This window comes from Alosa pseudoharengus, unplaced genomic scaffold (genome assembly GCF_046254945.1).
Source record: "Alosa pseudoharengus isolate Yale_2024_CS ecotype anadromous, Long Island Sound unplaced genomic scaffold, YU_APseudo_1.1 YU_APseudo_1.1_scf_4, whole genome shotgun sequence".
NCBI lineage: Eukaryota > Metazoa > Chordata > Actinopteri > Clupeiformes > Clupeidae > Alosa > Alosa pseudoharengus.
Window position 1 is genome coordinate 2,812,626 of NW_027468774.1, and position 12,598 is coordinate 2,825,223.

At 44.0% G+C, this 12,598-nt stretch overlaps 1 protein-coding gene across 1 annotated transcript in view; it reads left to right on the forward strand.

The window, feature by feature from the left end:
• c1qtnf1 (C1q and TNF related 1) overlaps positions 1-2,802 on the forward strand; it is a 22,441-nt gene extending 19,639 nt beyond the window's left edge. Inside the window, exons 4-5 of the mRNA XM_076266578.1 lie at positions 341-657; positions 2,383-2,802. Of these exons, the coding sequence (XP_076122693.1) occupies positions 341-657; positions 2,383-2,616 (551 nt within the window). The 3' untranslated portion in view covers positions 2,617-2,802. The remainder of the gene's footprint in view (positions 1-340; positions 658-2,382) is intronic.
• Positions 2,803-12,598: the final 9,796 nt, after the last annotated feature.

Below are 12,598 nucleotides of genomic sequence, written 5' to 3' on the forward strand. Positions count from 1 at the left end.
AGGCCTAAGCAGGATTTGATGGCCGCATTCCTACACTTATAAAATGCAATTCAATGCGGAAGTAATCTAAGTATTCAGAATACGTTACTCAGATTGAGTAACGTAACGGAATACGTTACAAATTACATTTTTGGGCATGTATTCTGTATTCTGTAACGTTTTGAAAGTAACCCTCCCAACACTGGCGATATCATACCCACACACACACACACACACACTTACGCTGTCTCCCCATGCGCAGGTGAGAAGGGGGAGAGTGGTGAGCGATCGATATCACACACACACACACACACACACACACACACACACACACACACTTACGCTGTCTCCCCATGCGCAGGTGAGAAGGGGGAGAGTGGTGTGCGGGGCCCCTATGGGAAGTCTGGTAGGACGGGGGACGTAGGCCCCCCCGGCCCCCACGGGGTGAAGGGCGTTAAGGGCAGCACGGGGTCTCCTGGGGAGCCCTGCAAGGGCCACTACGCCGCCTTCTCCGTCGGACGCAAGAAGGCCCTGCACAGCAACGACTACTACCAGACGCTGGTCTTCGACACGGAGCTCGTCAACCTCTACAACCACTTCAACATGTTCACCGGGAAGTTCTTCTGCTACGTGCCCGGAGTCTACTTCTTCAGCCTCAACGTGCACACCTGGAACCAGGTACACTCCCACTGCTGTTCTAGGTGCAGAAGCAGGTACGCTCCCACTGCTGTTCTAGGTGCACACCTGGAACCAGGTACGCTCCCACTGCTGTTCTAGGTGCAGAACCAGGTACGCTCCCACTGCTGTTCTAGGTGCAGAACCAGGTGAGTGTCCTTGTATTCAGGTGTAGTATATTGCATTATCATTATCAAGAAGGTTTGTCACATATTCATAATATGTTATAATGGCCCAGTCCAGCACATTTTTTCCACAAAAATAAGTCACGCTTGTCAAATTGTGTTCATTTCCTACTTTGTTCCTTTTTTGTAATTAAGTGTGTGCGGAGCGTGTGGTTGTTTTAGTGTATATGTGTTTTGTGTGTTTTTTTGTGTGTGTTTGTGTGTGTGTGTGTGTGTTTGTGTATGTAGGTGTGTTTGTATGTGTGGGTGCATGTGTGTGAGGGTGTGTGTATGTATGTGTGTGTGCATGTGTAGTGTGTGTGTGTTTACATGTCTTGGTGTGTGTGTGTTTTTATGTGTGTGTGCATGTGTGTGTGTCTTTATGTATGCGTACATAAATAAAGCAAATCAGGGAACCACCTACTCTTTGCGATAAATGCCATGGGATCTTTAACAACCATGGTGAGTCAGGACCTCAATTTAACATTCATGCAAAGGAAAACATCTCCTGCAGTACAGTGTCCCTGTCACTGCAATAGGACATTGGGATTGATATTTGTTTGGTGGCTTTTGGCCACAGGGAAGAGTGCCACCTACTGGCCAGCCACCAACACCACTTGTAGCAGGAACCTACTCTTCCAAGAAGGTTTCTTATCCAAGTACTAAGTAAGCCTGCTTAGCTTCAGTAATTCAGCAAAGTCAGGGTATCTGCTGGTCTGGCTGCTGGCTAAAAACAAAAGGTGAAAGGCCTATAGGATTCTAACTGTCTCACTGAATTGCATTATGCACAATCAATTCTCACTGGTATCTGCTAGACAACAAGTACCAAAACATGATTAAGTCATAGATTTCACATGTAAAATACATTTTATACATCTTGCCTGTTCATAATTCTGAGAAATTCTTGAATTGTGTGCATGTGTGCGTGTTCGTGTTTATGTTTGTGTGTGTGTGTGTGTGCGTGCATGTGCGTGCATGTGCTTGTGGGTGTGCCTGTGTGTGTGCATGTGAATGCATGCGCACATATGTCTACTGTGTGTGTATGTGTCATACGTATGATTACTGTGAATGTGTGTGTGTGTGTGTGAATATCTGTTTATGCACATGTGTGCATATGGAATGGGTTAACATGGCCCCTGGAGGCAAACATAGGCAAAAATTGGTCATCCTAGGCCCTACGGTTCTCAAGATATTCATAGAAAACTCTGTTGGTGTACGGTCACTAACACACTGTGTTCAGAGTGTTGCAGAAAGTTCCATTCACATGAATGGGCCTTTCCAATGTTCGGACCTATGTTAAATCTATATAATCACCGGCAAAGTATATAATCATTATCAGAAAATAAGTCCCTTCAGGTCGAAGCAAAACCCCTCCGCTGCTTCTGTTCTCCCTGTCGGGACATAAAGCATTAAGATGGAAGCTCTGCATTTTCCATCAATTTACCTTTCTCTCTCCCTCCCTCTTTCTCTCTCTCCATCTTCATCTCTCCCTCTTTCTCCCTCTCTTTCTCCCTCCCTCCCTCTTTCTCTCTCCATCTTCATCTCTCTCTCCCTCCCCCTGCAGAAGGAGACGTACCTGCACCTGATGAAGAATGAGCAGGAGGCGGCCATCTTGTACGCGCAGCCGAGTGACCGCTCCATCATGCAGAGCCAGAGCCTGCTGCTGCAGCTGGCGCGTGATGACCAGGTGTGGGTGCGCCTGTACAAGGGCGAGCGCGAGAACGCCGTCTTCAGCGACGACTTCGACACCTACGTCACCTTCAGCGGACACCTCATCAAGGCCGAGAGTGAGGGATAGGACACGCCCCTCACCATGGACACAGCCAATGGGCTGCCTTAGCCCACGTGATGTCAGCTGCCATGTACACTGTGTATCATACGCATCACTTCCAGACGGTTGAATGACTTATAGACCTCTCCAGATTAAGTCCCGCCTCCTAACTTCCGTATCCATCCAACCTTCGGTCGTCAAATGTCTATGGGACTCTGTAGGTGACAAAGTAGAAAAAGCTGCTGGGCAGATTGGCCTACACACTTCTGCCATCTAGTTTCCACTGGATTTTTTGATTGTCGGTGCCGTTTAACGGCACCGACAATCAAAAAATCCAGTGGAAACTAGATGGCAGAAGTGTGTAGGCCAATCTGCCCAGCAGCTTTTTCTACTTCGCTACCTACAGATGTTTTACCGGTATGATATTTCGAAACGCCATGTTATTTCCCATAGACAATCGACGCCAGGAAGTTGGATGGATAAAGAAGTTACGGAGGCGGGACTTATTCTGGAGAGGTCTATTTGAGTGTTTAAAATCATAACTTTATTTCTTTGTATTCTATAATGTTTATTTAAAGAGAGTGAGATTCGTCTTTGGGAGAGGCATGTTGGAATAGCACAATCATGAGTATTGAACAGCAGACGTACTTAATCCCTGATCAGGTGTAAATCCATTTATTGATTACCAGAATCTGTCCTATCCAAACACACACACACACACACACACACACACACACACACACCACACACACACGGCTGCCCATACTGATCTCATAGTTGGCCTGGGAGGCAGTCGTATACACACACACACACAACACACACACACACAGTGGTATGATGGATGATCTCAAGACCAGATGTGGGCAGATGAGGCTAGGTGTTACCCATGCTGCATCAGGGCCACATCAGGGCCGCATCAGGGCCAGAGTCTGACCAGAAGGCATGCCAGGTGATGGGGTACAATCTACATCTCAACAACAAGCGACATCCTCCATCAGAGTGTTCCGTGTTCTAATGATGCATCCTCCATCAGAGTGTTCCGTGTTCTAATGAACTCTGAATCTGCACGTCTGGAAATCCTCCATCAGAGTGTTCCGTGTTCTAATGGTGCATCCTCCATCAGAGTGTTACGTGTTCTAATGGTGCATCCTCCATCAGAGTGTTCCGTGTTCTAATGAACTCTGAATCTGCACGTCTGTTTCCAGTTCAGTAAAAGGTGCTTTACTCCATCTGCAATAAAGGAGCTCATGTCTCAACCTCATTAAGAAAATCTGTTTATTTCATGTAGAGGTAGTCACACACACACACACACACATACACACACACACACACACACACACACACACACGTTTGCTTCTCATTTAAAAAAGAATCTGAGGATGTTTGTGGAAAATAATCTCAGCCAATCAGATTGCAGGATATTTGGGGAGAGGAGATGGTGAGGAAAGATTTAGAGAGGAAAAGGAGATGAGGAAGAGGAGGGGGATGAACAGAGGAGGAGAGGAAGAAGAGGAGGGGAGGTGAAGTAGACTTCCAGGGAGGAGAAGCCTGAATTAGAGCAGGTGGACAAATGGGAATAAAACAGGAAGTTTGGACTGGAGGAGGAGGACACATGATGAAGAGGAGGAGGAGGAGGAGTGGATATGGGGAGCAGAACACATGATGAAGAGGAGGAGGAGGGGGAGCTGCAGGAGAAATACAGGCCAGGAGGAGGAGAAGGAGCAGATGATCAGTTTGTATGTGTACACATGCTTTACTAGGGAAAAATAATGTATGAATAATACTTTACAGAACCCACAAGCAAATCAACAATGCCATTAACATACATACTGTACAGGAACAAATTTCACAAATTTCACAATTTGCCCTTCTATGCTTTTATCAGCTATTCCTGTTTGCTTTTGTTTATGTAAAGCACATTCTGTTAAGTTAACTGACTGTCGCGCAGGATTAACTTGACGTGGAGAAGAATAAGCGGAGTGTCTATTCAATGTCATTTATTAAATGAACTTTCACATAGAGTACGGCTCTGTTCATCCGTCACCTTCATCAACTACATACAAGTGAAATTGTGAAAAGTAGCATGGCATACACGCAGGTATGAAAAACCGTAATACCCCACATATAACCAACACTCTTAGGCTACCGTAATACAATATAAGAGCGCTATACACAAATGATATTTAACACCCCCACTCGCTCTTATCTCATTAGGTTCAATGAAAACAAAATAACAGAATGAGGCTTCCTCATTATCTTGAAGTATAAAACACTCTTTGCACTCCTAAGTGCCAAACATGTCTCCTGCAAACCTTTTCAACTTCAGCTTAGTAGCTGGCTTTGTCAGAACATCAGCAATCATTTGATCAGTAGGACAATATTCCAAAATAAACTTCCCATTATTCACATTCTCTCTGATGAAATGATATTTAATATCAATGTGTTTGCAACGTTGTCTGTTAACTGGATTTTTGGCTAGTGCTATGGCACCTTGATTGTCTTCATACACCTTTGTTTGTGCGTATTGGTAAGTGTCTATACCCCTGAGCAGTTGTTCTAAGTAGATGCATTCCTGTATGGCTGAAGCTAAGGACATGTATTCAGCCTCACAAGTAGATAACGCTACTGTTGGTTGTTTTCTTGTTTTCCAGGATATCAAAGAGCTTCCCTCATTTAGACTGACACAATACCCTGATGTACTTCGTCTATCTGCTGAATCTGACGCCCAGTCAGCATCACAGTAGACCCTTAGACCTAGTTTTTCTGTGTCATTTCTCCTGAAGAATAACCCCTGTTCTGTTGTACCCTTGAGGTACCTGAACACATGCTTTACTGTGTTCCAGTGTTCTACTGTTGGTTCAGCAAAGTGCTGAGAGAGTTTACTGACCACAAAGCTTATATCTGGACGGGTGCATGTGGACAAGTAAATTAAACTACCTACTGCCACCCTATACTTTCTTGGCTCTTTCATTTTCTCAGCATCTTCTGTGTATTAAGTTTTGGTTCACATGGTGTTTCTCTAGATTTGCAATCCTGCATTTCAAATCGATCTAGAATCTTTCTCACATATCTCTCCTGTGACATTTTGACTAAACCATCTGCTTGTTCAAAATCTATCCCCAAGAAATGTCTCAGCTTTCCCATGTCTTTCATTTTGAACCTTTCAGTAAGCATCATCTTTACATTTCCCAGAACACTCTCATTATTAGCTGCTATGATCAGATCATCAACCCAAATTATTAAGATTACTTTCTCATTGTGTTTTTCTCTTGTATACACACAGGTATCAGCTGGGTTCTGTACTAAATCATTCTCAACTCAACATGTATGCAACATAGCATTCCAATTCCTCCCTGACTGTTTAAGACCATAGAGAGATTTGTGTAACTTGCACACTAGCTTTTCACCTGATTTTGACCTTTTCTCATAACCCTCAGGTTGCTCCATATAAATTTCACAGTCAATTGGGGCATGCAAATAAGCGGTCTTAACGTCCATCTGGTGTAAGACTAGATCATCCTGCACTGCCTTTTGCATGACCACTCTCACACTTGTCATATCAGCTGTGGGTGAGAAAGTCTCATCATAATCAGTGCCTTGTTTCTGACTGTAGCCTTTTGCTGCAAATCTTGCCTTGTATTTGTCAGACCCATCAATTTCTGTCTTAAGTGCAAAAACCCATCTGCCCCCCACTGTCTGTTTGCCTGGTGGCAAGTGAGTTAGGCTGAAGGTCTCGTTCTCCTCCAGAGATCGCATCTCCTCTTTCATGGCATTTGTCCACTGCCTCGCTTTGGTTGATGCAATAGCGTCCTGGTAAGTTTGAGGTATATCACACACCGCTCTGTAACAAGAGTCCATGCATGTGTGCAGTTTGTCCTCCTTATCCCCAGTCTCAAAATCCTGTAGATGAGCTGGTTTCTTTCTATTTCTCGGTGGGTACCTTTTGGTCACAGTCTCTGTGACTTCACCTGGCTGTGTGTACTCAGTCTTTTCAGGTGAAGTCTCGGTAATACCACTTTGATCACCCTGACCTGGTACATTTTCCACATTTTCATCAACAACACTCTCTTCACTGTTGTCAACCCTTGGATGTACACCCCCGTGTTCTATGTGTGACTCAGATGTTTGTGTTTCCCTTTCCTGGGTTGTTTTAATGGTGAATTTCACCAGTCTATGCTTTTGGACCCTCTCTGTGTCTGGATAGTATACTAGATAGGCTGGGCTGTTTTTATCGTGGCCTATGAAAACGCCTTGCTCACATCTAGAGTCCAATTTGCTTTTCTCTTGCTTGTAAGCAAAACACATTGATCCGAATTTTTGCAATTTTGATACATTTGGTACCTTGCCTGTGAATAACTCGTAGGGCGTTTTCTTTGTGCGTCTATTGTAGCACCTGTTTCTCACATAAGCTGAGGTCTGCACAGCATAGTTCCACAGCTCATCTGGCAGCCCGCTTTCTATCAGTAGGCATCTGCTCATATCGTAGAGTGTTCTCCAACCTCTCTCCGCAGTGCCATTTTGGTGGGGTGAGTAAGGAGCAGACGTCTCATGCCTAATCCTATTCTTTGTTAATATTGCCTGAAAGTCTCGACTTGTAAACTCAGTGCCGTTATCTGAACGGATACACTTGATTTCTCCATAAGGCGCTGTGTCTGCTAAGAATCTTTCTGTGGCCTGCACCGTATTACTCTTAGACTTTAGAAAGTACACAAGTATAGTGCCTGAGTAGTCATCTGTGAAGGACTGCACATTTCTGTGTCCCTCTTTGCTTGGTGTGGACATAGGCCCGGCTAAATCAGTGTGAACTAGTTCTAGGGGCTTCTTTGCTTTCCTATCTGGCTCCCTATTTCTTGTCTGAGTGAACTTTCCTTGTGTACACACATCACATGACTGATCCAACCCAACTGCACCTCCCTTAATCTCCATGCCCTTCACAACACCTTGTAACCTTTTAACATCCTCAAAATTACAATGACCCAGTATTTGGTGCCATGTCTGTAGATCATGACATACATTACACTGATCAACATCTTTTTCAACAGTTGGCAAGTAATACAAATTCCCAGTCTCATGAATGTCAAACCTGCTACCATCCTTGGTGACCATGCGGCTGTCCCCCTTTTTGAAAGTGATTGTAGCTCCTCCATTTGACGCTCTTGCCACTGAGAAGATGTCGTGTGGGTATGATGGCATGTAGAGTGTATCTCGTAGCTGCGCTGTGTGTTGTCGTCCAGCGTTGTCTAGAAGGTGGATCACCGCCGTTCCTCTCTGTTGGGCCATTCCACTGCACTTGCTTCCGTCGGCTAATTCCACACAGTGGGTCTCTGGCTGGAACGAGCTGTCGAAGTTCTGGAACTTGTTGATGTCGTTCACAATGTGGGAAGTTGCCCCCGCGTCCACCATGATGCCTTTTGTTTTCACGTTGAGGTGTGGTCTTTCACTTTTCACATGTTTAGCCATGAAGAGGTAATCTCCTTCATCGCCATCTTGTTCCTCAGCAACTTTTCTGGCGCCATCTTGTCCCCCCTTTTTCTTACATAGTGACTCAGCATGGGTATTGTTTCTACAGTAATTGCACCACACTTTCTTGTAACACTTTCTCGCCCTGTGTCCTTTTATTCCACATTTATAACAAGTCAAGTTGGCATCTTCTTCTTTTCTGTTACCTTGTGGCTTGCTGTGGCCTCCGCCCTGTCTTGTATGCGTCTTCATCACGTTATCTGTAGTCTGTTCTGTCATTTTCATTTTCTCAGATTCTTCATAGACCCGTAGCCTTCTTTTAAAGTCTGAAAACGTAACGTTATCCTCATTCTGCGTTACATGGACTGCTAGCGGCTTGAACGAGTCTGGTAGCCCGCCTAGCATCATGGCTACGATTAATCCATCACTCATGGTTTCTCCCGCATCTCTTAACGCTGTAATGATGTTCTCTGCCCTTATTAAAAAGTCTGTAACAGTTTCGTTTTCTGCCATTCGCAGCTTTGTTAATGACGTGTACATATTTATAATCCGTGGCTTGCTTTTTCCTGAATAATGTTCTTTAAGTATGCTCAGGGCTTTCCTGCCATTATCAGCGGCTTCGTGACTGATTAGCGATAGGCTTTTATCGTCTATTAGCCTTACCAGTTCGGCATAGCAGTCTGCATTTTTCCGGTTGTCCTCATCGCTCGCCTGAGGGGGTTCATGTAAAATGGTCTCCTTCAACTTGAGAATGTGTAGACAGCTTAGGAACCTCGTTTCCCAAAGGTCATATTTCTCTTCAGATCCGTCGAATAAAAGCTGCGGTGCTGGGACTCCTGTTGCTCGGTTTGCCATCTTCCAACCCCGCCAATTTCTCAGCTTCTTGCTGGCTAGCTATCGCGTAATACGTCGCGTTAAACTTTTTCACACTCGCTTATCTTCGGCCCTGGGCCCATAACCTGTTAAGTTAACTGACTGTCGCGCAGGATTAACTTGACGTGGAGAAGAATAAGCGGAGTGTCTATTCAATGTCATTTATTAAATGAACTTTCACATAGAGTACGGCTCTGTTCATCCGTCACCTTCATCAACTACATACAAGTGAAATTGTGAAAAGTAGCATGGCATACACGCAGGTATGAAAAACCGTAATACCCCACATATAACCAACACTCTTAGGCTACCGTAATACAATATAAGAGCGCTATACACAAATGATATTTAACACATTCAATGACCTCTGTGTATGAAATGTGCTATATAAATAAAGTTGACTTGACTTGACTTGACCTTGACATGGTGTAGCACTGAAATAGACTCATACAACACAAATGATCACGATAAACAATTGTTTTTGCCCTTTATTCCTCACCATGGCAAGTGCTGACAGCGAAGCCGATGCGCTTGTTTTGGCGGTCAAACACTCCATGATGACCGCACCCATGACGGTACCTGTGCTGGACTGGGACACGGCAAACTTGTAGCAGTCCTCCTGCGGCGCGAACACGCCCTCTACAGGCCGCAGGTACTACTGCAGAGGGCACAGGGGACAGGACAGGGACATGTCAGTGGACACAGAGTCACACATCGATGCTGCCTCCAAAAATGACCGCTATTCAGGAAATATGAGATATCCTAGAAGGCAGCAAAATTAGTCGTTTCCGTTTCAAACCGCACTTGCTGTCTCGCTCCCCAGTTAGATATTTTAAAAGGCAGCAGTTTTTCCCGTTTCGAACAGACCCATAATCTATCTCAAATTGTCAGCTGAAATGTAAGCTCTCAGGACAGCTCACAGAGGAATCACAGCGCCCTCTATAGGTTACTAATCGATATGAATGAAATCTCCCTTCACCCCAACACATTTTAAAGGGGCACTTGGCAACTATTTCAACGTAATAAACCCGTTTAGAAATCATTTGGATGGTTAAATGACCTGTTCCGGTGAAAATTGTGACTTTTCCCGCTGCCCCTAGCGTCCCCAGGTGGAAAACCAACCTTGCAACATTGAGACTACCGTCCCGAAAAGATAAGTGAGAAACAAGAAACTAGTTTTAAATCGTGTTTCTTACCTTGTAACATCCACATTGTCTGCCAAACTTATGCTAACCGTTTTGCTAGCTTGTAAACAAATCCATGTGCTTTATCGTTACCTTTTTCCACAGTTTGAAATAGCATAATGCACAATTTCTCCAGCAGAGGGGGAAATCCTGCCAAGTTTCCCTTTAAAAGGTATTATATTTATTGTCTTGGAAATGGAAAAGATTATATGTCTCCAACAACCACATCCACCAGAGTTCTTGAGGACATACGTGTTAAAGGACTTTCAACAGACCAAAAAAAAATCAAATCGTCCTTACCTGTGGCAGGATGGAGATGCGGAAGGACTGGTTGCGGTTTCCGCTCATCAGGTACAGGGAGATGACGGGGAAGATGTGCCAGGGGGTAGCGCCCGCATCCCAGCACACCAGCGCCTCTCCCAACTAGAAGCCTGAGGGGAACTGCTCAGTCTGCAGGGGGACAAGAGAGAGAAGCATCTTACAGGATGAAGGGATTTTTCCAAAGTGATTTGCAAAACATATATTTTTATAAAACAATTTATAAGTATAAGTAGGTATATATACTCTTTTGATCCCGTGAGGGAAATTTGGTCTCTGCATTTATCCCAATCCGTGAATTAGTGAAACACATTCAGCACACAGTGAGGTGAAGCACACACTAATCCCGGCGCAGTGAGCTGCCTGCACAACGGCGGTGCTCGGGGAGCAGTGAGGGGTTAGGTGCCTCGCTCAAGGGCACTTCAGCCATGCCTACTGGTCGGGGTTCGAACCGGCAACCCTCCGGTTACAAGTCCGAAGCACTAACCAGTAGGCCACTGCTGCCCCAATTTATATGCATGTTTACAAAATAAAATACGAGACAGGACGAATAAAGCATTATGTATATGGTAATACAATAACATACACATAATAACATTGAAATATGTATGCATGATCCTAATAAAATTATAGCACAAAATTTGAATCCATACATAACATCCAACAGGTGGTTCTATTTTGGTTGAAGACATTTTCCTTATGTACATGTATAAGGATAATGTCTTCCTTACTATTGCTTGGAAAAAAGCACAGATGCTCAAAGCAGAAATAGCAATAGAAACGGTATAACTGATAGTAGTGTGTAAACTTAGTGTGTCAACAAAAGTTGGTGATTGGACAGAGAAGTAACTGAATCAAGGAACAATCTGTGCCTCTGTATGTCAATGGTTAAACAATGGAAGGACTCACTGACTGACTGACACAGAGACACTACTGTGCTGCATGTGACCGTGACACTCTACAGTGATCAAAAGCACCACTACAGAACCCTTCTGTCTTTTATGCTGCACATGAGGAGACAAGAGCAGAGGGAAGAGAGATGAACACAAGTACTGACAGGCGGCTGCTTCAATGGCCTTCACTGCTGCCTGGAAAACTTTACGAGGGAGGCGCAGGTCTGTTGTGCCGCTGTCCACAATACTCTTGTCATAGTTATACTGCAAAGATACACCACAGGAGAACAGAAGTAAACAATAAACATACAAACCATGAACAAAATATGTCAAATATACAAAACATTTTTACAGACCACTCTGATGTACCATTACATTTTTAAAGTATGATACATAAACAATACAATTACAATAAAATATATCTTTTAGAACTGTACGTTTTCAAGCATCCCTAACTGTAGAGTGAAAACAATTAACTGACCTCTTTACAATCCATGCTGAGATCCTGTCCATTGACCTCAATGCGCACAATGATGACCTCATAATACCACTCCCAACGAATAGGAGTGTACCACAGGTCTCCTGTATACAGAGAAGGATCCGTGCCACCAATGATCTATGGGAGGAAGATGTTAATAGGCAGGTTAATAGCCTTGCTCATATGTTGAAAATTCATTTAACAGGTCTTACTAGACCCTAGACAGTAAATTTACAGAACTATATTTTCAGCATCCTTATCCTTTCTTTACTTTACCACCAACAGTGGAAAAAGGTGCAAAGTTTCTCTTCCAAAAAATGGTGATATAGAGCCTTTCAAGTGAGTTCCATTATCAGCATCATAGTTGGCCCCACAAGGCTTCCGTTTTAATATTCCATATGTAAGAGATAATGTATAGAACGCCGGTCATTATGGGAAAATAAGTCCCGACAGGGCGAACCGGACTTGTTTCGCCCTGAAGGGACTTATTTTCCCATAATGACCGGCGTTCTATACATTATCCCGCTTATTATACGGCTACTTGCCAAAACGAAAAAATAAACTCCACGATATGTCTCTTTACACTTATTTGTTACAGTTTCGTCGTGGCTTTTGCTGAGAACCAAATAGTTCGCAACACACGCTGAACTTGAATCAAACATTCTTTAGAACACAACTGATCAACCGTCTGCTTTCACTTTTGAATGAAGTTCCAATGCAAGAAATGACCGGAATACTTGCGGAGTGATATGATCAGCAGCACAAAACCCGTTGCCATTGACAGCGGTAATTATATTGTAACA